General features: G+C 45.3%; 1 protein-coding gene across 1 annotated transcript in view; it reads left to right on the plus strand.

The window, feature by feature from the left end:
* The window catches only part of LOC115464267 (gastrula zinc finger protein XlCGF26.1-like), a 51,542-nt gene extending 27,267 nt beyond the window's left edge, over positions 1-24,275 (plus strand). The window contains exons 3-4 of the mRNA XM_030194666.1: positions 2,129-2,245; positions 21,309-24,275. Coding sequence (XP_030050526.1) covers positions 2,129-2,245; positions 21,309-23,008 — 1,817 coding nt within the window. The 3' untranslated portion in view covers positions 23,009-24,275. The remainder of the gene's footprint in view (positions 1-2,128; positions 2,246-21,308) is intronic.
* The last annotated feature ends 494 nt before the right edge of the window (positions 24,276-24,769 follow it).

A 24,769-nucleotide genomic window follows, 5' to 3' on the forward strand; every position in this document is an offset into this window, starting at 1 on the left:
GGTTGATCTTCTGCACCTTGTCGCGGAAGTAGTCAGCCAGTGATTGAGGAGAGAGTGAGGGGGGGTGGGTGGGAGCGGAGGGCACTCTTGAGTCGAGCTTACTAATCTCTCCCCTCCTATTCGGTATCTCTCTTTTGGGTTTCTGCATCCCAAGTGCATCACTCTGCTCTTCTTGGCATTAAATATTAACTGTGAAGATCCACTGTTCAAGCTCTAAAGCTGCAACTCTACAATTGTAGATAAATGCACCCGATGCGACTCAGACTTCCCAGTGCAACCCAGGTGGAGAAAAAAGGCTTCAATAGTACCACCCAGCCAGCCTGTATCATCAGCTATAAGGCATGGGCCCAGTACCCCATCATCATGCCAAAAAAAACTCCACAGTTCCTTAATGCTTGAGTATACACAAAAAAGTCCAAGTGACAAACTTGTGCATATATTACAGACACAGGATGTATCAACACAGTCTAGTCACACATTAGACGCTACTCAGAAATAGATATTTTAAGGGGAAACAGCTCCCAGCACCTATCTGGAGATCAACACTTATCTGGAGATCCAACTACTGTCTTCGATGTCTCCACTTCTTCCAGCGCCGCACTGTTCAAAATCACCTCCAAATCAACTCCACATCATCACCCAACAGGGAGTCCTCGTTCCGCTGAAGCTGCATCAGGGGTTCCGCTCCTGTGCCCAGACCGCTGAGTCAAAAATTGCTATAGAGCTGGAACAGTGGATCTTCATTTACAAATTGAAAGCTATAGTATACTTGGATTAAATATTAACTGCCAGACCCTCGACCATTCTTCTAACTTTTGGAGATCCCTTCTCATCGTTTCTACTCCCTCCAGGGTATCCACTCTATTGAATATCTTCGTGTCATCCGCAAAAAGGCAAACCTTTCCTTCCAACCCTTCAGCGATATCTCCCACAAATATATTAAACAGAATAGTCCCCAGCACCGAGCCCTGAGGAACTCCACAGCTCACCTTCCTTTCCTCCGAGCGGACTCCATTTACCACCACCCTCTGCCACCTGTCGGTCAACCAGTTTCTTATCCAGTTCACTACTTTCGGTCCTAAGTTCAACCCTTTCAGCTTATTCACGAGTCTTCTGTGGGGGACCATATCAAAGGCTTTGCTGAAGTCCAAGTGGATTACATGTAGCGCACATCCTTCATCCAGTTCTTTGGTCACCCAGTCAAAGAAGTCAATAAGATTCATTTTGTAGGATTTTCCTTTGGTAAAGCCATGTTGCCTCGGGTCTTGTAACCCGTCGGCTTCTAGAAAGTTAACTATTCTTTCTTTCAGCAGCGACTCCATTGTTTTTCCTACCACTGAAGTGAGACTTACCGGTCTGTAGTTTCCCACTTCTTCTCTGTCTCCACTTTTGTGAAGAGGGACCACATCCTCTCGTCTCCAATCTTGCAGAACCTCTCCTGTCGCTAAAGATCTATTAAATCTTTAAGAGGTCCCACCAGGACCTCCCAGAGCTTCCTCAGTATCCTAGGATGTATCCCATCCGGCACCATAGCTTTGTCCACCTTCAGATTCATCACCTGTTTATAAACTCTTTCTTCCGTAAACGGTGCAGTATCCACTCCATTCCCAGGTGTTCCCTCGGCAGCCGACTGCGGTCCTTCTCTAGGATTTTCCTCCATGAACACCGAAGAGAAATAATTGTTTAGCACGTTCACTTTATCTTCATCACTATGTCTGGGGAGGAGGGAGGTTTGTGTCTTAGAGACAGAAAACTTTGTTTTCTGCTTTTCTATATAGAAACCCATGATTATTTTAGTTTTTTCTTTTTGTCCTGGTCATGTCTTATTTTTAATTAAATTTGTCTGTTTATACTTCAGTGCTGCTGAATTCTGTGGTTCTAGTAAGGTTGGGTGAGGAGTACTGCTGAAGTGCCTCATACCCCCATTCGGCCATGAGAGGAAGTCCAGGAAATTGCCTAATTGGGTTACTTTTTTGACTGGTTGAGACTGTAATTCCAGTCTGTAATGGCAGTTTATCACAAGGATGGGTACATGGATATTCCTATCACTGCACACTCTGAGAATTACTGTTGTATATTTTTCTCTGAATGTAAGGAAATACACCTCAATTTCCTTTGTAATTTGTAGGCACTGACCATGAAAGCATCAATCCTGAAGCATTAGCAAGGATTAAACAAGAGGAAGAGCCACGTGTCTGGGATCCAAAGGAGTCGGGAGAGAGAGGAGTTACTCGCACATGCCCAGGTGAGTAATAACAGCAAAAACTGTGCAGAGTAGTAGATATTTCACAGCACAGGTGAGTAATAATTAATATTCTGCTGAGTAAGGGAAAACATTACAGCATACAGGTGAGTAATACTAAATAATCAGGGCCATGCCAACACAGTAAGTGGGGTAAGCACCGCAGGGGGGCGCCGACCTCTGGAGGGCGCCGTTGCTGCGCCATGCTTACCCTCGCCGCTTACCGTAGCTCCCGGACCCCGACAGCAGCCCTTTTATTTAAATGTACCTCCGACGTCGTAGCAGCTGAGCAGCGTCAGTGAAAGTGCTGCCGACGTCTCCAGCCTTCCCTTCGCGCTCGTTCGTTCCCTCAGTGTCCCGCCCTCACAAGGAAATGATGTCAGAAGAAGGCGGGACACTGAGGGAATGCACGAGCAGGAATGGAAGGCTGGAGATGTCGGCAGCGCTTTCACTGACGCTGCGCAGCTGCTGCCATGATGGAGGTAAATTTAAATTAAATACAAGAAACCAGACTCAGATGGCGGGCAGGTGGACATGGGAGGGCAGGGGAGAGAGGAGAATTGCTGGATATGGATGGAGGAGGGAAGGGCAGAGAGGGACAAGGGTGGACATGGATGGGAGGGCAGGGCCCAGGGAGAGAGGAGAAATTGCTGGAAATGGAGGGGAGGGGAGAGAGGAGAATTGCTGGATATGGATGGAGGAGGGAAGGGCAGAGAGGGACATGGATGGAGGGAAAGGGAGAGAGAAGAAATGCTGGGCATGGATGGAGGGGAGGGAAGAGAGAGGCAGGAGATGAGATGAGGGAAAAGGGACGAAACCTGCACATGGATGGAGAAAATAGGCAGAAGCTGGATCCACTGGACAGTCTGCAGAGGACCCAGCTTTTACTTAGGGATGTAAGGCAAGAAATGAAGAAGAAAGGAGGAAAGTAAAGAAATAAATGGAAAGGAAGCCCTGGAAACGGAGTTAAGAGGACAGATAGCAGCAGAATCAGGTACTGGGCCAGCATGATCAAGTCACTAGACAACAAAGGTAGAAAAAAATCATTGTATTTTCATTTTAGTGTTTGGAATATGTCCACTTTGAGAATTTACATCTGCTATCTTATTTTGCAATGTATAGCAATTTGTTTCTAAGAATATTGCTGACAATTCCTGTCAGTGTAGCAAATGGTGAGCGATCATTTTCACGGGAGGGGGCGCCAACTGATAGTCTGCAGGGGGGGCACAGAGGCCCTAGGAACGGCCCATATAAGAAGTACTGTTGTAGGAGGTTTTTGTTTTTTACAGAGCTTGGAATGATTTGACCTCAGGATACTATTCTGAGTTACAGCTTTTTACATGATACAGTATGAAACAATATCATGAAGAAGCAGCCCATCCCCTCCACGTTTCACAGCACTGATTCCCCTTCTGCTTGTGTGAAATGTTCTCCTCACTCCAAGCTGCAGTCACACTCTGCCTCTGATACTCCCCTGAGGTGATCCTCTGGGATCTGCCAGATACTTCCAGGTAGCCCGAATTTACCACTGTTTGAGACAAGATGCTTCTGGACTTGAAGGACTTTTAGTCTGATTCACGCTATCCAAAAATACTAGGACTAGAGGGCATGAGTTGAAGCTACAGTGTGGTAAATTTAAAACGAATCGGAGAAAATTTTTCTTCACCCAACGTGTAATTAGACTCTGGAATTCGTTGCCGGAGAACGTGGTACGGGCGGTTAGCTTGACGGAGTTTAAAAAGGGGTTAGATAGATTCCTAAAGGACAAGTCCATAGACCGCTATTAAATGGACTTGGAAAAATTCCGCATTTTTAGGTATAACTTGTCTGGAATGTTTTTACGTTTGGGGAGCGTGCCAGGTGCCCTTGACCTGGATTGGCCACTGTCGGTGACAGGATGCTGGGCTAGATGGACCTTTGGTCTTTCCCAGTATGGCACTACTTATGTACTTATGTCTTATTTAGTTCTTTAATTAGCCAGTTTTTTTATTTCCCCTTAAAATAATACTCAAATGGAAAGGAAGTGACGTCACAAACACTGATGGCCATCTGAGTCCATAGCTGCATGGCACCCCCGCTATTAAATGGCGATATCGGCTTCCATCTGCCTTGAAATTGGGCTTTAAACCTGTTCGAGTTGTAATTAAACTTCCTAAGTTGTTCCGGCTGACTGATCAGCTGATATGTCGGTGGTAAGCAAGGAGAGTTAGTGGCAGCCTGGCAGGTCGGTGGGTAGGGCCCCGAGACGCCATGTTTGCTCCAAGCGCATTTTGCGCTCGGATTCTGACTTGGCGTTATCTACAACTGAGGTGTGTTCTGGAATAGCCTCTTGGGAGTTGCCTAAAAATCTAACTGCCTGCCTTACCGAGATACGAGACGAGGTAAAGGCATCCAAGGAAGAGATGTTAGAGTGTATGAACGTTCTCTGTGTGGATTTGTGGGAACTTAGCGGCCGCGTGGAGGAACTAGAGACACGTGTTGAGGCCCAGGATGAACTTCTAAACACAACGGATGCCCATTTTAAGAATTTAATTGCCTCATATGAAGAAATGCAACACAAAATGGATGATTTGGAGAATCGAGGGCGGTGCAACAATCTACGCTTGCGTGGGGTTCCTGAATCGGGTGATAAAGAAGATGTGCCTGTGATTGCCTGGTTGATCTGTGGGAAGTTGCTGGACTCAGAGGACTTTGTGATAGAGAGAGCTCACAGGGCGCTAGGTAAACCAGCTAATAACCGACCCTGGGACATCATAATCTGTTTTGGCTCTTATGCTGTGAAAGATCGAGTGTTACAGCGGGCTCGCCAGCCGACCAGTGTGGAATACAACGAGGTGAGAGTCACGGTGTTCCAAGATCTATCTCAATTTACTTTGAATCAAAGGTGTGCAGTGAAGCCCGCATTAGATGTACTGCTCAAGAATAAGATCCCATACCAGTGGGGCTGGTGTGTCTGTGTGTGAATGGGGAAGGGGTACAGTGCTTGAGGGTTAGGGTGGCTTTAGGAATTGTGCGGATGAATAGGCTTGGGTGGGGGTGGACGGGGGATGGTTCAGGTGATGCTGTGCTTGTGGTAGGCTCTTCCTTCCGTTTTCCCAGACAGAGGCATTGGGGGGGGGGGGGGGGTCTTTGTCTGGTGGTTATTTGGTTGGGGGGGGGATAAAGATAGGGGATGAGGGATTAGGGTTGGGGTTGGAGAGGGGGGGTGGGGTGGTCTGGGGGGTTTCTTTCTCTCATCTCCCACTGTTCTGCTTTCTTTCTTTGGGTTATGCTTGTAAGTGGCTTATAGACTGTTGACTAAATGAGTATGGACTTCAAGTTTTTTTACATATAATGTTAAGGGTCTGAATTCTCCACAAAAGCGTCAAACTATTTAAGGAATTAGCGTCCCAAAAAGCGCATGTTATCTTTCTCCAGGAGACTCATTTAAAGCGGGAGCATGAGAAGCTCTTGGCCCATCATCATTATCCAAATGCCTTTTGTGCTTCTGCTGCTGACGCATCAAAGAAGCGGGGAGTTGCTATCCTACTTCATTCATCTTTGCAGGTTCAAGTGGTGAAGGTACGGCGGGATCCTGTGGGTAGATTTCTATGTCTGCAGGTTCTATTGAATAATTTTGCTTTTTCCTTGGTTGCGGTTTACGCGCCCTATGAATCTCAGGGAGAATTTTTTGCAAAGCTTAGTAAAGTTGTTCAATCTGATCCCTATGGTAAATTGGTCTTGGGAGGTGACTTTAATGCATCTTTTGACCAGACTTTGGATAGGTCTGGAGGGCGGTCGAACCTTGATGTTATAAATTCTAAGGCCCTGGGAGACTTGGCTAGGACGTTAGCAGTGTGTGATGTGTGGAGACTACATTATCCAAAGGTTCGGGACTATTCCTTTTACGCACATTCACATGATTCCTATTCTCGTATTGATTATGTGTTAATGGATGTGTCTCTGGCTCAGGGTAGTTGTCTTTCTGGAGTTAACCCCATTACTATTTCAGACCATTCCCCAGTTTGGGTTCAACTGTTGTCCTTTTGTGAGGAAGACCGAGATAGTAGGTGGATCTTGAATGTTTTCCCTGTTGAGAGAGGATAGTATTGTAGCTAACTATCATACACTCTTGAAGAAACATTTAGATACTAGTGTGAAAGGCCCATTTCAGAGAGGAATGAAACGTGCGCTAGCACCGCTTCCCCTCCCCCCCGATGTCTGCGCTGCCACTGTCCCGCTCACCCTCACCGTCGCCGTCACTGCTCCCCCCTCTCAGTGCGGCCAGCAACTGTCTCCATCCACAGAGGTGGTGCGGCGGTCCAAAATCAGCATCAGGTGTTTTAACGAAGCAGGCGAGGCACCGCAGAAGGCTATCAGGACTGGCAGTTGGCTGTGCAGCCGGTCCTCGTGCCTGGACATCAGTGCCCCTGGAGAAGGACCCTGTAGGAGCGACGTGAGGCGAGAGGAGCGGCTGCAGAGCTGTTTACACGAAGCTGATGTTGTTTTTGTTGGTCCGGTACTGCAGCTTCGGGCAGAGATCGGAGCGGCACGGCAGGTCTGTTGGGTGTGTGTGTGGGCAGGACTGGAGGGAAAGTTGCTGGGCGGAGGGAGAGGGGGGAACGGCGGCGACTTGGGAGAGGGGGTGTAGGGTGAAAAGGCCCATTTCTGACACACATGCAACGGGCGCTAGCAAGCTTGGTCTCGGAGTGTGTATGTTTGTGAGAGTGTGTGTGGGAGTGACTGTGTGTGTGAGAGAGAGCGAGTGAATGTGCGAGTGTGTGTGACAGAGAATGAGTCTGGGTGCGAGTGTGTCTGTGAGAGAGTATGTGTGTGAGGATGACAGTGTGTTTGTTTGAATGAGTATGTGAGACACAGTGAGTGTGAGAGAGTGTGTTTCACACAGATACACTGTGTGTGAGAGAGAGAGTGTGTGTGTGTGAGACAGAGTGTGAGAGAGTATGTGTGCGATACACAGACTCTCTGTGAGACCAAGAGAGTGTATGAGACCGAGAGTGTGTGTGAGTGACTGTGTGTCACATAGAGAGTGAATGTGATAGTGTGAGACATAGTGTGAGAGTGTGTGTGTGACAGAGATACCTGTCCCCTCAGGACCCCCTCCCCCTCTCAGGTCTCAGGACCCCCTGCCTCTCCCCCCCTCTGCGTGGTTGGCAGCAGTGTGTGTGTGTGTGTGTGAGAGAGAGAGAGAGAGATTGAGTTTGGGTGTGAGTGAGTCTGTGAGAGTGAATGTGTGTGTGATTGTTATCTCTCCCCTGCCCCCCTCCATCCACCCAGCTATTCTCCTGTCTCCCCTGCTCCCCCTCCAGCTACCCAGCGATTCTCCTCTATCCCCTGCCCCCCCTTTTGTCAACCATCGATTCTCCTCTCCCCTGCAGAGTGAATGTGTAGAAAGAGTGTTGTTGGCTTCTGAAAGTGGCAAGCCTGTCTGAGTCCTGCGCTTTTTATCTAAGTGGCAGCAGCAGCAGTCTGGAAAATAGGGCATACAGAAGAGGTCAGTTGTCAAGAAAAGCATCAAGTAACTCCCATTTCTCTGTACACCAGTTTTACGATTTCCACTGCAAGGGCTATTTAATGCTAGTTCTCCGGCGAAGGGAGAGAATAAGCAGAGAGAGGCAGAGATGCAAGTCCCTGGTGTTGCTTTAAATGTAAAGGGAGGGAGGGAGCGGTTGACCTTCCCTGCACTCATTTTCTCTGACACTGCAACTGAGAGGAAGGGGGTTCAGTGCTCTGAGATCCTCAGCCATGCTCTGGCGAGACAGCGGGGGGAGGGGAGCAGGCCGGGCAACAGAGTCAGCAGGAGAGCAGCAGATTGGAGCTTGCTGGCTATGTTTGAGTGAGTCCAATTTCCACTCAAAAGGTCAGTTTAATGCTAGTTCTCCGGCAGAGGGAGAGAATAAGCAGAGAGAGGCAGAGTTGCAAGCCCCTGGTTTTGTTTTAAATGTAAGGGGAGGGAGGGAAGAAGTAAGGGGGAGGAAGCGGTTGAGTGTCTCTGCACTCACTTTGTCCGACAACGCAACAGAGAGGAAGGGTGTTCTGTGCTTTGAGATCCTCAGCCATGCCCTGACGATACAGCAGGGGGGGGGGGGGGGGGGGGGAGGGGAGCAACCCGGGCAGCAGAGTTAGCAGGAGAGGAGCAGATCGGAGCTTGCTGGCTATGTTTCCCTACTCCTTACTCCTGCCTGTGATTCGTGAAACCGGATATCTACACCACCATGCAAAACGGAAGTGAGGCTTCATTAGAACGTTGGTGGTGCCTTTTATATATATAGATAAACTTGGCCTCTGGACTGTCCCTGGGAATTGTGTGGGATGCGTTGAAGGCAGTTTCTCAGGGATATTTCTTACAATAGGCTAGTAGTTGGGCTCGGGCCCGGCGAAAGGAGATAGCCAATTGTACTTCTCAATTGTCCCATTTGGAGAATATTCATAAGTCTTCACCTTCGATTGCTATCCTGAGGCAGATTCAGGCTCTTTGGCTGAAATTAGATAATATTTATACAGATTAATTGCAATTTATTCGTGGTCAGCAACAGCTTACTCAGTACTTTAATCATAACAAACCGGGCCATTCATTGGTCCTTAAGTTGAGGCAGCATAGATTTGATCATACAATTCTTTGTATTGGGGATGGTAAGAATACAATGCTGTATAAATCCTCTTTGATTCGTCAGAGATTTCAGTCTTTCTATCAATCATTATACTCGGCTGATTCTACAATTCGTCAAGACGCTATTGGGGCCTTCTTATCCTCTCAGAATTTTACCTTCCTTGACAGAGGAGCAGCGTTGTATGCTGGAAGGTGCTATTCAGGTTGATGAAGTTGTTAAAGTCATTAAGGATTTGCCCATTGGGAAAGCCCCAGGCTTGGATGGCCTACCGAATGACTTTTATAGGATGTTTAGAGGAGGGTTAGCTCCTCTCTTGGCTGAGATTCTTAATGGTATTCGAGAGGGGGAGGCTCTCCCGCCGTCTATGCTGGAAGCTTGGATAGCTGTGATTCCAAAACCAGGTAAAGACAAGACGGACTGTGCTTTGTACCGTCCCATTTCCATTCTCAATTCGAATGTAAAGATTATAGCAAAGGTTCTGGCAAATCGATTAGCTAAAGTCCTTCCTGATTTAATACATCCAGACCAGGTCGGGTTTGTTCCACAACGGCAAGCGAAAGATAATGTACGTAGAATGGTTAATTTGCTTCATGTAGCTAAAACTTCTAAAATTCCAGTGTGCCTTTTGGGTCTTAATGTGGAAAAGGCTTTTGATCGCGTTCATTGGTCTTTTATGTTTAGGTGTTATGGAATGAATGGGGGTTTGGATCGGGGTTTAGGGAATGGACTCAAGCACTTTATAATTCTCCTAGAGTGTGCATGCGGATTAATGGAGGGAATTCATCGATGTTCTTGTTTAGGGGGACGAAGCAGGGTTGCCGTCTTTCACCAATGTTATTTGCTTTGGTTATGGAGGCTCTTGCTATTGCAGTTAGGTCTAATATTGATATATCGGGCATTGTAGTGGGTGATCAGGAGTACAAGCTTGCTATGTTCGCTGACGACATCTTACTTTCCTTAACCAAACCGTCAATTTCTATGCCTAATTTGCTTATGCTTCTGGCGGAATATTCTGCAGTGTCGGGATTTAAGCTTAATATGGCTAAGTCAGAAGCTATGGCCATCGGTATTCCCAGTCCAAATCTACAAGCCTTACAACAAACTTTTTCTTTCAGGTGGGTAACTCGAGGTATTAAATATTTGGGAATTCTCCTTACTCAGAATTTTTCGGATTTATTCTTGGCTAATTATCCTTCTCTTCTGCGGGAAATATACAAGGACTTGGAGGCTTGGAGTTCTATTGATCTCTCATGGTTTGGTCGGATTGCTTAGTTGAAAATGAATGTGTTGCCTCGCTTGCTGTATCTTTTTCAGGTCCTCCCTCTTCGTTTGTTGCGTAACTTTGTGTTGGGTATTCAAGATCGCTTTCTCCGTTTCATTTGGGCGAATAAAAAGCCACGTCTCTCGAGAAATTTGTTATATAGGGATCAGAAAAAGGGTGGTTTGGGAGTCCAGAATTTGTTTTGGTATTATAAGGCGGCTCAGGCTCGGGCTGCAATAGAGTGGTTCCATGCTAGTCCCCCAAAAAGATGGAGTTTGGTAGGCTCATGCCCTCTGCGTTCCTTAATGTGGCTCCCGCGGAGAGACCATTCTTAGGGCCGGGACATGTGCCCTTCTATTTTGTCCACTCTTCATTATTGGGATGGCCTATTTATTAAGCCTGATCAGGTTTTTTCTAATCTTAGTCCAATAACTAATAACCCCCTTTTTCCACCTGGCCTTGAGCCTGGGCCATTTATGAATTGGTTCTCGGCTGGTCTGAAGACCTGGGGTCAGTTTTTTGATGAAGATTCGATTATCCCCTTTAATGTATTAGTTGGAACATACCTGATCTCACCTGCGGATACTTTTGCATATATACAAGCGAAGCATTTTCTCTCTACTGCTGATATTAGGGCCAAGATTCTACGGGAACATTCCTTTTTGGAAGATTTATGTGAAAACTCTAAGGGAAACGGGGGTCTTATTACTTGTTTGTATTCTTACCAGCATAGGAAGATGCAGCCCCTGGTGGACCATCGCATGCGTTGGCATTGGGAGTTGGATTTGACATTGGATGATGATGATTGGAATTTCATGGAACTTGCTCTATCGAGGATTTCTATTTCCATTCCTTTTAAAGAGAATGCTGTTAAAGTTTTATACAGGTGGTATTTGACCCCTGCTCGCCGCCTTCACATGTTCCCGATGGCTTCACCACTGTGCTGGAGGGAGTGTGGACAGAGGGGGACTATGGGCCATCTCTGGTGGTCGTGTATTAAGGCTCAGGCTTTTTGGAAAGCTGTTCAGCATAGGCTCCAGAGTTGGATATCTTGGCCTATTCAGTGGTCGTCTGAATTTTTTCTTTTCCCTAGAAAGCCTCCTGGTCTGCTGCTAGGGTTACTTTAGCAGTTCATTGGAAGTCTCCTAAGGTTCCTTCATTGAGTTGTGGTACATTTCTGAGATGGAGAGGCTTTGGGCCATTCGCCATAAAACTTTGTCCAAGTGGGAAGCTATTTGGGATCCTTTTGTGTCACATTGTTCATGTTGAGTCATGGGCTGCGGGGGGGGGGGGGGGGGGGGGGGGAGAGTGGTGGGAGAGGGGGGCAGGGAGGGGGGTTTAAAGGGGGGGGGGAATATTAGGAGTACCATGTTAGCTAATCTTTTAGCTGGGAGAGTTTTTACAGAATGTTAATTTGACTTGGAGCTGCTTGCGAAATGGTTTTGTTTATGTATGAATGCAACTCACTTTTGTATTTAGCTGCATTTAGTTTGAATTTGTACTGTCTTTCTCAAATCTAATAAAGTCTTCTACAAATTAAAAAAAAAATACTCAAATGCTGATCACAACAAATCAAACCTAAAATTATAATGCGCAAGCTGGCGTGTAGCTGGTATGAATTGGAAGACCAGATAGTCGTTTTCATAGCGTCAGCACCACTGTTCTGAATCAATGGGTGTTATCCTTTCCTACCAGCAGGTGGCGGTAGAGAAAACTGAATTCTGCTAGTGACATCACCAGCGTAAGCAGAGCTGCTCCCTGGAACAATCCAGTATTTTTCTGTACCTTCAGCAGGTGGTAGGTTGTGCTGACTGTGCTCCTGTCCTTGGCCTAGCTCCCTGCTGTGCTGGCTGCTGCCGCACAGTGTGGTGGAGCCCAACGTCTGCACCCATGTCACAGTCTCAGGAGTGTACTAGGTTGAGCTTGAAGCTTGGCTCCGCAGCCCCCAGCCACGCTTCTTAGTGCCACTGTGTGAGGCTTTGGCACGGTCGTGTAGGCCTTGCATGAGGGGTGCGGGTCCCCATCCTCCCAAACCCTCTTGCCTGTTCACCCTGTTTGGGTATACTCCCCACAGGCTCCCCCTGAAGCTCCCAAACTTTCTTAAAGTGCTGGTTTGGGCAGCACATATCCAAAAACAAAAATGATTTCAATTGGCCTGGTTACCTTCATGCCCTGTGTCAGGGGCTAATGCTATTAAAAAGTAGGGAATATCCCTCTAGACACACCCGGAAAGCCAAGGACAGTGTAGATGCTGGAGCCATGGGCCAAGGTAGACTGAGGCAGTCAGGCAAGCCAATTGCGTGTTTGCCATGGGATAGGACATGCTAGCGGCACATGCTACATTTCCTTCAGAGACAGTAGCTGAGCTGTTGGCACTAAGCCCAAATAGTCAATGCTGGGCTGTTTCTGGTGACCGGCGTTGAATATCCGGTTTATTTTTGGCCACCCCCAGTGCGCATCATTTCCAGCGCTACAAAAATATTTTTATTTTTGTAGCACTAGTGTGTTTTTGTAGCACTGGTGTGTACTTAGCGGTAATCATGCAGTTACTGCCGGATTAGCATGGGAGCCCATTCTCCCACTGAATGAATGGGTGGTGGTAAGTGCTCCCCGCCCTTCCCTCTGAAATGACCACTTCAAGTGCTTCACTTGCCGCAAGGCCATTTCCTGAAAAAAAGAAAGACCTGCCTTTTAGCCGCTGTGGTAAAAGGGGGCCTCGGCGCACATCAAAACACGCGCCAACGCCAGCACAGGCCCCCTTTTGCTGCAGCTTTTTTATTTATTTTAGTTACAGTTGTACCCCGCGCTTTCTTACTCATGGCAGGCTCAATGCGGCAGGCAATGGAGGGTTAAGTGACTTGCCCAGAGTCACAAGGAGCTGCCTGTGCCAGGAATTGAACTCAGTTCCCCAGGACCAAAGTCCACCACCCTAACCACTAGGCCACTCCTCCTAAAAGGGGCCCTAAGTCAGTCGTTGTGAGATCTCTGAGCTGAGCTGAGCAGAGCACTTTCACTGCCATCTGTCCCAGCTCCAAAGCTGATCCCAGTTGATGACCTGGGGTTCAGCGGATTAATTCTCCATGCCGAATGCCACTATATCCATAACTTTAATCCATGCAAGTCCAACAAGCTAACTCATGATGCTTCCGCGTGCTCAGGTCATTTCTCTCTAATGGGCCCCCTCAATTAGGGGTATTCTGTGCGGGGCATTTTCCCAGTGTTGTTCTGCCTCCTTCACCGCGGGGCAGTTTGAAATTGGAGGGTCATTCAGGAAGTGCTTCCTTCACATCTTCAAACACAATTTGTTCTCTTCTCCACCAGATTTTTAATTTCACCGGATAAAGCATTGCTAATTGTATACTATCATTGTCTACGTTTTTTGGTGTCACAAAACTGCTGCCAATTCTGAACAGGCTCAGCCCTGTAATCTTGAAATTGATAAACCGTGGACTCTCTCCATATTTCTAGGGCCCTCCCTTCCTCGCCAACTGTAGTAATATTTCTTTACGCTTGTAATTCAGAATCTTAGCCAGCATATGGTGAGAACGCACTCGGGTGGGAGGGGGCTCTCTCAGCACCCTATGGGCCCCATCCACAACTACGTCTGCCAGGGGGGTGAAGGAGAAGTAAACGGATCTTTGAAAAAATTGCTCTAGAAAAGTCGTAGAGTGATTTTCTTTTTCAGACCCCTCAGGGATGCCTTCAATTCTGTTCTTCAAATCCATCAATTATATTCAGTAATTTTTGAATCATAGTTCCTTGAGAGGAAGATTCTTGCCTTAGGGTAGCCAACGGTCTTACTGCCCTGATAGCCGCTGTTCCACACATCTCTAAGCGGTCCATTTACTGAGGCGTGCCGAAAATGGCCTGCGCTGGTGTAGGTGCATGTTTTGGATGGGTGGTGGTCCATTTTTCAGTGCACCTGTAAAAAAGGCCTTTTTTGTGGTCAAAAATGGACATGCAGCAAAATAAAAATTGGAGTGTCCATAAACGCATGTACACTGCCGATTAACGCCCGGGGCACGCGGTAGCTCCAAATTAATGCATGTTGGATGTGCGTAAGCGCAGTGGCGTAGCTAGGGGGCGCCAGGGGAGAGGCCACTCCCCCAAATGGAGTTCTGCCTGCGCCTATTTTTTTTCTCAACGTGTTGCACTGGCACCAGCCTTAGTAAAAGGGCCCCTAAATTTGACCCAGATCCACCCAAGATCTGCCTGAATTTTTGCCAAGGTACTCTGTAGGGCCATTATATCTTCTTTAATTGTAGACAGTATCATCTCTGTTTCTGCTGACATGGCAAGATGTATGGTAGGTGAAGGGAGCTGATTATATAGAGTCTGACCTGAATATAAGAAGCGAATATAAATACTTTGAATGTTGAATTGAGTCTAAATACATAAAAAAGCAATAAAGAAAAAAGGAGTTTTTTCCCGATGATAGAAACTTAACAACGGCATAAAAGTCCTGCCATTGTAAACCTAGGATTTGTGCAAATCCAAAAGGTTTCTGAGGGATTTTCTCCTTGTGAAATACCACATGAGTTTTGATAGCCCATGATTGACTAGTGCTTAAACGTGGTTGTATAGATTTACCTGATTACTACACTAGTCACCTCTGCACATGTTTGCATAGTGTTGATCACATGTATTCCACCATGGTTTGCTGCCAAGTTGTTTTTCCCGGTCTCGATGCAGATGGTGTGACTTTAGTTAGCTTTCGGTCACTTGCCACATTAGTTGGCATTCTATGTTCTAGGCTACGTTTGGTTTGCTATTTGCTAAAACACTTATGAATTCTATCAAATATTATAGAAAAAAATGTATGCAGGAATTAGAGAGAATTAAAAGTCTTTGTAATTATTCACCCACCAGCACAGCATCAGACATCAGTTTCAAGTTATAACAAACTTACAAAATCTAACATCAGTTCCTCTGGTAATTATAAGTAATTAGACTAATTAGATAAAGAAGGAAGAAAAGTTTGTTCCTCATACAAAGGTCACAAAACAGAGAGAAAGCAAAGAAAAGGCAGAGACAGAAAGAATGAATGAAAGAAAGATTCATAGCTATAGAGAATTAGTTTCTATCAAGGGGGGGGGGGGAGTAAAACCCCCTTGGGAAAAACCATAGGCCATTGGATGGATCTGAAACACTTTCTCTCCAAGCATGCCTAGTTTTTCAGAGTTCCTTTGTCTGCAGCAGGGTTTTATAGGCTGTTGTGAGCATCCCCCTCTCCTCTACCCTGGACCAATCATAGGTGCTGCATATGGGCTGGAGACTTGTAATTGGGACTTTCATATGTGCTGGAAGCTTGCAATTGGTCCTTGCCACACCTCTAACTCACTTTTGTAACAGGATATACCAGGTATCTGAATTGTCTTAGCAACATGAGACCCCATCAGAGCATGTGACCAGCCAGAAATTCCTTCACGTGGCTGATAGGAAAAAAAGAGTTTTGGGGGATGGGAAATAGTGCAGTATACCTAATTATAGACATCTATAATCAAGATCTTTACAAGAAAGTACCCAGTATTTCGATAGAAGTTTGGAGTAAGCGGCTCGGGAGCTCTACAGAGCTGCGTCTGTGTACTTTATTTATTTATTTATTTGTTACATTTGTATCCCACATATTTGCAGGCTCAATGTGGCTTACATAGTACTGTAAAGGCGTTTGCCAAGTCCGGTAGAGAAACAAATATATGGTGATGTTGTAGTCAATTAAGGTTCAGGCACACTGGGGGTCGAGGAGAGGTTATGTGGAGGGGCATAATCGAACGGCGCCGGCCATCTAGATGGGCGGCCATCTATTTGGCCGGCGCCGCAAAGAGGCGGTCCCAACTGAATTATTGAAAAAGATGGGTGGCCATCTCTCGTTTCGATAGTGTGGTTGGGGCTGGCCAAATACATTGGATTTAGCCGGGTTTGAGATGGCCGGCATTGGTTTTCAGTGATAATGGAAACTGAAGGCGGCCATCTCAACCCTGGCCAAATCCAAGGCATTTGCTCGTGGGAGGGGCCAGCATTTGTAGTGCACTGGCCCCCTTGACATGCCAGGACACCAACCGGGCTCCCTAGGGGGCACTGCAGTGGACTTCACAAATTGCTTCCAGGATAGTTCCCTTCCCTTGGTTGCTGAGCCCCCCAAACCCCCCCCCCCACAAACCCACTCCCCACAACCACTACCATAGCCATTATGGGTGAAGGGGGGCACCTAGATGTGGGTACAGTGGGTTTTGGGTGGGTTTTGGAGGGCTCCCATTTACCACCACAAGTGTAACAGGTAAGGGGGGATGGGCCTGGGTCCGCCTGCCTGAATTGCACTGCACCCACTAAAAACTGCTCCAGGGACCTGCATACTGCTGTCATTGAGCTGGGTATGACATTTCAGGCTGGCATGTATATTGTGACATCGTCTGCGTAGATGAATGGGTTGAGACCTTGAAAACCCGCTTTCTCTCCTAAAGGATTCAGAGCGTGGTAACATTTCAAGAGGCTGATTCTATATTCACTCGGGATACTACAAAACTTCATATCAAAATCTATCTTATGTATACTGTTATTTATCAACATTTGCTTATTTCTGATAATGAAGAAGGGTTACCTTCGAAAGCTAATCCAAAATTGTATTAAGGTAGTCCAATAAAAAAGGTATAATCTTATTTTCTTTTCTCTGTTTTATTTTATTTCTATTGATTATCTTCAGTTAATAAAATTTTTCTAAAGAAGTACACTTTTCTCAATTTCCAAAGAGTCAAATAAGAAGCAGTTAAACAGCTTTCAGCCGGCATCGAGTTCCATAGATAGAAAAATGATAACTCATAGAAAAACTTCAGCCTCAAACCTTTTACAGAAAAAAACCCCACAAAAGTAAATGCTTAACAATTTGGTGCAAATTATTAATAATCTTATGGAGGAGCATAAACTCTCAGATAATGATGTAAAAACTAAACAGCATATCTTAAATTGTACTCGAGCTCTAACAGGCAGCCAGTAGAGATGTATCAACGAGGGAGTTACGTGATCATATCTTGATTTCCTAAAATATCGATCAAGTGGCAGTATTCTGTAGGAGTTGAAATGTTCTTTAGCAAGCCATCACGTAACCACCAGTCACTAGAACTGAAAAATAAAGTGAGGTGGTCCTGAGCTTCCTTTCAGCTTGGCTTTTATTGGATGTTTCCTAAATCCTTTTGAAAATCTCCTTTCCATTTTTTTCTTTTCTTACATCTGTGTCTGAGATTTGATTTTTCCCTTTCATCTTTTTCTCCGTGTCTTTCTTCTCTGTCTTTCTATCCATTCCTTAGCAAGATTTCACCTCTACTTTATCCTTATCCTCTGTCTACCTTCTTTCCCTCTTATCTGCATGCTTGCTTTTCATCTCTCAGTCTCAGGGGCAGATGCAGCAACCAAACGTAAAAAAATCTAAATCGTTAAAGTCCCTAACGATTTTAAAATAACGAAAAATGCACCAAAAAAAAAAGTCACACATGCTGAGATCGGTATTGAAACGTACAATGTATCAAAGAATCACAATACACATCGTTAATCGGCCCCCAAATCATGCGCAGAGCAGCCAAGCGTTATGTTAGCTGCTCTGCGCATGCCACAAACAGTCAAAACACAGTCAAATCACAAGCACATGGCTCCCAAATCAAAACAAAAATAAAAAAAAGGGTCGGGAGGGGGCAAGGGCGCTCATCAGGAGCGTCCTGTACGGACGGCCTTGCCCCCCCCCCCGCTGCTCCCCACTTTCCGCCGCTCCCCCCACCCCGAAAAAGCAAAATTCAAGCAGCCCCTGCCCCCCTCTCTTCCTCACTACTCTCTCACCTCAGCTCCGCCTCCCGACATCCTCCGTCCTGTGCCCCACCCCCTTTTGGGGTCGTCGCCGCCATTCCCCTCCTCCATCGGGCCCCCCTCCCTCTTACCGGGCCCGTGCAGCGCCTCTCTCCTCTGTCCGAAGGCGCTGCACGGGCAAGAAGAAAGCTGATGCCTGCCTTCGCCCAGCTTCGATGGCGCGTCTTTCTCCTGCTGGGCCCGCCCCTGTCTGACGTCAGTAACCTACGTGGGAGGGGGCGGGGCACAGGACGGAGGATGTCGGGAGGCGGAGCTGAGGTGAGAGAGTAGTGAGGAAGGGAGGGGGGCAGGGGCTGCTTGAATTTTGCTTTTTCGGGGTGGGGGGAGCGGCGGAAAGTGGGGAGCAGCGGGGGGGGGCAAGGCCGTCCGTACAGGACGCTCCTGATGAGCGCCCTTGCCCCCTCCCGATCCTTTTTTTATTTTTATTTATTTATGTGTTTTCTGACGTCCTTTGGACCAATCACAGCGCTTTTAGCTCTGCTAATGCGCTGGGATTGGCTCAAAGTTTGTTTATTTTTTCACTTAATGATTTTTCCTGGCACAGAGCTGTCCTAACGAGTGGTCCAGACCTCTCGTTAGATTTCCTGCCTTTTTCCTGCATAAAGGCAATCGGAAAAGGTTAGTGCATGTCGTTTCAATGGGGTTTTCACACTAATTGCTCATCTCCATTCCGTTTTCGTTAGCTGCTGGCTTCCTCGGTAAAAGCCCTTTGATGCATGCAACGGATCAAATTTTCCTCGTTGGAGAGTCATTAAAGGCTCATTTAGCTTTAGTGCATCTGCCTCTCAATCCTTTGTCAACCTACTTCTTCTTTTCTCTCACTCCTCCCCAGTGTGTTTTTACTAGCAAAAAAGGTGCCGGTACTCAAATGCTAGGTCACTCTTCAGGGGGTGATCACTGATGGACCTACCCCACAATTGCCAGGTCTCCTGTAACCAGTCACAGAATCCATGACGAGGCAAAATTGGTGTGAAGAGCCTGAGCTCTTTCATTAAAACTTGGGGTCCGGGTTGTTCCTGAGACGTATTCAAGGTTGTTCCTGAGACGTATTCAAGATGGCGTCAGGGTAAGACGTGCGGTCTTATCTCGGAGGAACTTCTTTACTTCGTCCATTTATTTCCTATCGTTATGCCCAAAAGAAAGGGGAAAACGAGGGGAGGTAGCTCCTTACCCTCTACGGACCCTTCTAGACGGCAACCTCCGATAACGGACTTCACAGTCTCTCTCACTACACCGGGCGTCCCGCAGACTGAGGCGGAGAGGAGCCTCGATCAGGGGAGTGAATTGTCACTCAGCCCAAGGAGCCCCTGTTTGCCACGAGTAGCAGGTGACGACGCGAAAGGAAGTCCCGCCCTACAGTTGGAAGCTGTGGTTTCGGGGAAGGAGCACTCCCTTAGCGTTGTGCTGCAACAGTCGGGAACTCCCCGCCAAGAACCGAGCCAAACATTCACCCCCAGAGGCAGCAGTAGCCCGATTAACATTCAGGAAGAAAACCGGTCCGTTCAGGAAATGGCGGACCAACGGTCGGAACCTTTGGTGCAACTACAGCCTCTGGAGAAACCAACAAAGGTGACGTTGGAATCCTTATGGGGGGCAATGGAATCCCTGCATAAAATATGTTTTTCCTTAGTTTCTACTTTGCAAACTAACACTTTAAAAACAGAAACTCTTCAATCTGAATTGGCTTCCCAAGCGAATAATTTGAAACAATGTGAATCTTCTATCTTACAATTAAAAGAACAAGACTCTAAATTGCTCCAAAATGCAGACCTGACGCACAGGAAGATTGAGAACTTAGAGAATGGATTTAGAAACTTAAATTTGAGATTTTTGAACTTTCCCTTTGTTAAATTTATTCCACTGAGAGAATTGTTTCATAAGTTCTTAAAAGATGTATTTAAATATCCTGAGACAAATTTTCCTCCCATACAAAAACTTTACTTATTGCCTTCTCGAGATATTAAAGGAAAAGATAAAGGTGTGGAAAATACTACTGTAGAAAATTTGGATGTCTCAGCCTTATTAGAGCAGTCACAAGAAGAGGTAGAATTTAGGTCTACCTTATTAGTATCTTTTGTATTTCTTACTGATAAAGAAGCGATCTTGAGGCAATATTTAAGACAAATTTCATCTGTTGTTTTTCTGGGAGAGAAAATTCAAATCTTCCCAGATGTGTCAAGGACTACACAAGAGCGTCGAAAAAAGTTTTTGATGATGAGGCAAGAGACTATACAATTGGGAGCTAAGTTTCAGCTTCGATTTCCCTGTAAATGTATAGTGTATTATGAAAATAAGACATATCATTTCTTTGATGTTTTGCAATTGCGATCTTTTCTAAATGCAAGGTTACCCAAACCACCACAGGATTCAATGTAAGGGCTTTAATTATTTTTTGTAGTGATAACCCTAACGCCTTTCTTGATTTAAATTTATATGTTACCTGATATTCTTATCCTCTTGTAAGATTTATTAAAGTCTCCCCCTTAGTTGAGGACTACAAAAATGACACTTATTTGATGAGAATTTACTCTCAAATTATATTTCCTTATTAAGTTTAATTGCTTTTTTTTTTTTTTTCTTGACAAAGTTCAGCTTTGGAATGTAATTGTAAAATTTATAAATAAAATAAAAAAAAAAAATAAAAAAAAAACTTGGGGTCCATGGGTCAATTTTAGCAGACAATGGAAATGGTGCCAGTACTCAGTACCTCCAAGTACCCCCTCAAAAAAAGCCCTGCTCCTCCCCCAGTCTGTCTTTTACTTGATCTGGTCTTCCATTTCCAACTAGCTACACTTACTGCCTCCTAAGTCCTCATCCCTGACCAACCCCAACTCCTTCTGTCACTCATCCTTTTCTTGCTCTCCAGCCCTTTTGTCTCTCATTCTCCAGTTAGCTTCCCACACCTCTCTCTCCTTCTTCCCAACTTTCCACCTTCTCTCTTTCCTACATGTCCCTTTTCTTTTTGTCTCATCTCCTTTCCAGCCCCTCTGCCCTTCAATTTTCTCTCCACCCAACCCTGCATTCCTATAGCTGTTTCAAATACCCCATCCTCTGTCCCTTTTCTCCTCCTCCCCCAGCCCCACCTAATCTCATTCTTGAAAGCCATTTTGGGGGGGGGGGGGGGAGGGGGAATACACAGGGATGTACTTGTTACCCCTAGAATTCCCCTCCTGTTGTGGTAATCCTGGGGGTAACAAATACATCCCTACGCACCCCCTCCAAAAACCCCCCACTACTTCAGCATTATCCTCTTATGCCCCCAGGCTCCCAACCCCCATACTATTCCCTCTCTCTCAACACCCCTCCCAACAGTCTTCTATTTAACACTCACACTCTCTCTTCACAGCGCACCAGAGAATCCACACGGGAGTGAAACTGTTTCCACGTATGGAGTGCAGTAAAAATTTTAGTCGAAAAGGTGCTGTCAGAATGTACCAGAGAATCTGCACAGGAGTAAAACCATTTGCATGTATGGAGTGTGGTAAAAGCTTCAGTCTGAAGTCAAACCTGTTAAGGCACCAGAGAAGCCACACTGGAGTGAAACCATTTCCATGTTCTGAGTGTGGTAAAAATTTTAGTTCAAAAAAAGATCTCTCAAAACACTGGAAAAGCCACACAGGAGTGAAACGGTTTCCATGTATGGAATGCGGTAAAAAGTTTAGTCGAAAAGATGCTGTCACGATGCACCAGAGAAGCCACACAGGACTGAAACTGTTTCCATGTACGGAGTGTGGTAAAAGCTTCAGTCGGCCAGATACTTTTAGAATGCACCAGAGAATCCACACAGGAGTGAAACTGTTTCCATGTATGGAGTGTGGTAGAAACTTTAGTCGAAAAGATACTGTCACAATACACCAGAGAATCTGCATGGGAGTAAAACCATTTACATGTACAGAGTGTGGTAAAAGCTTCAGTCTGAAATCATACCTGTTAAGGCATCAGAGAACCCACACTGAAGTGAAAGCATTTCCATGTTCTGAATGCGGTAAAAACTTTAGTTTTAAAATAGAACTAACAAAACACCAGAGAATCCACACAGGAGTGAAACCATTTCCATGTTCTGAATGTGGTGAAAACTTTAGTTTTAAAAGTGAACTAACAAAACACCAGAGAATCCACACAGGTGTGAAACCATTTCCATGTTCTGAATGCGGTAAAAACTTTAGTTTTAAAAGTGAACTAACAAAACACCAGAGAAGCCACACAGGAGTGAAACCATTTCCATGTTCCGAATGCGGTACAAACTTTAGTTTTAAAAGTGAACTAATCATACACCAGAGGATCCATACAGGAGTGAAACCATTTACATGCACTGAGTGTGGTAAAAGCTGTAGTCGGAGGGCAAGCCTCACAGTGCACCAGAGAATCCACACAGGAGTGAAACCATATACATGTACTGAGTGTGGCAAAAGCTTCATTCGGCCAGATGCTCTCAGAAAGCACCAGAGAATCCACACAGGAGTGAAACCGTTTCCATGTTCTGAGTGTGGTAATAATTTTAGTTCAAGAGAAAACCTCTCAAAGCACCAGAGAAGACACACAGGAGTGAAACCATTTGCTTGTACTGAGTGTGAGAAAAGGTTCAGTCAGAAATCAGATCTCACTTTGCACCAGATAATACACACCGGAGTGAAACCATTTACATGCACTGACTGTGGTAAAAGCTTTAGTCAGAAGGCATACTTAAGAAAACACGAGAGAATCCATACAGGAGTGAAACCATTTGCATGTACTGAGTGTGAGAAAAAGTTCAGTCAGAAATCAGATCTCACTTTGCACCAGATAATACACACAAGAGTGAAACCATTTACATGTACTGAGTGTGGTAAAAGCTTTAGTCAGAGGGCATACTTAAGAAAACATGAGAGAATCCATACAGGAGTGAAACCAATTACATGTACTGAGCATGGCAAAAATTTCAGTTTGATGGGTTTGTCAGAGAAACAGAATTCACACATAGGTGAGGAGAAAGAGGTTAAAGGGAGTGCAGCACAAAATTCAGCAGCAGTAGAAGGTAATTGTGCTTTTCTAATAGAGAGAAAATAAGTTTTGTCCTCAAATCTTGCTAAGTACCTTCTATTGTAGCCCTGTTGTATAACATCTTTATGAAGTAAGGTGAAACTACAAATTTGAGTATGGTTGGAAAGAAAAGGAAGAATAAATACTAGCCACATTTCACCCAGGATAAAAATGTGCCCACTGTTATCTTGCTCACTAGGATTAATGATAGTGTAAGCTATAGTGCAGATACTGTGGATGAAAATATCCCTGCAGCAGATTAAACTCATTGATGGTGATGGACTTGCTCATGGACCCATTGCAATAAGAGAGAAGCCACAAAAATTAATGAAAAAGTTAAGGGAATCAATTACAATTCAATGGACTCTTGCCGATAAGAAGAAGATCATGTACTGCTACCTTTATAGGTCCCTGAGTTCATTAATCTCTTACTTGCTGATAATTAAACTGATTGACTAGGAGAATATAGAAATGGTAAGTAGTAGTAGCAGTAGTAGAATCATATAATAAAGGCTCATTTACAAAGCAATAGTAAAGAATAACACACAGCAGGAAAGATTCCTAATACTAATTCTTGTATTTCAAACACTGGTACTTAGACCTAATGACAATCACTAGGTATCAAATGGTTTCAGTACACGCTGCCTACTGCCAATTGCCTCATTAACTATACCTGGATGTATGTAATCACAGAACTTCAATGTCTGACCTGTAGATGGCAGCAGAGCCTTCTTCCCGGTAGTAGTAGGATGAGCAGCAGGAAGTGGTACCTTGAGGTGATGTCTTGAGAAAGTTCTTCTTTTTGCTTATTCTGCCCTTTCTTGATTATGTCTGTATTTCCCTGGTGTGTGGCTGGGGCTCTTTGTTGTGATTCTAGGTCCCACATCATCTCCAAATATCCCCAAAAAGAGGGTACCGGGCTGCAGAAGCAATAGCCGTTATCCAAGGTTGTCTGTATTCTTCCAGACTGATTCTTAAATGGTTAAATCGGGGTCACAGCTATTTACCCTTATCTGATGCAAAGGCAGGGCAAAAGTCTTTAGCTCTGAGAATGTACGTGGCATCACAAGCCTGCACCGCAAAGCTTGGTCAAATTAAGTTCTGTGATGCATAGGTTAAATTGTGGCTGGGGCTATACCCTCTGTAGGAGGAAATCTAGAACCACAAGAAAGTGAAATAGATGAAAGACAAGCTAAGATCTTAACTGAAAAGGAAGAAGAGGTGGAGGAATTAATAACTGGGTTCTTAGCATCTTTGGGTTTCAGGAGAGGGAAAGATTACCCAAGTAAGTAAATGAATAAAGCCATAACCTGTATAGTTCCTTATTTGTTTTATGCCTTTCTATTACATTACTTGTGTTATGTAAACTCATTATTGTATGCTATATTGCTATCTAAATGGCTTTCTTGATGTAGTGGATCAGTCCTACCATATATTGAACTGACCTAATCCACCTTACAAGAAATCAGAGACATTGTAGTGGCCACAGGAACAACATCCATGCGCCCTGGATCACTTGTTACAATATAAGCATCCTGATGAACTGATCGGGCCTGAAATGACATTAGAACTGCGAACTACGGTGTGATTTAGATACTAAGGACATTCTATGGAATTCATTGTGCACCATCTCCAGTGTTACTTGCAGCTGCTTTCCACCTTGCTACATGATCACTTCTCCACAAAAGCAACTTCTCCGTCCATGAAAACTGTAAGACATCAAACTTTCAGGTTACATTCATGTAGGAAAAGGTGACAATGGACAGCGTATAAGGACAGTAAGTGTTT

The sequence above is a fragment of the Microcaecilia unicolor genome, chromosome 1 (genome assembly GCF_901765095.1).
Source record: "Microcaecilia unicolor chromosome 1, aMicUni1.1, whole genome shotgun sequence".
NCBI lineage: Eukaryota > Metazoa > Chordata > Amphibia > Gymnophiona > Siphonopidae > Microcaecilia > Microcaecilia unicolor.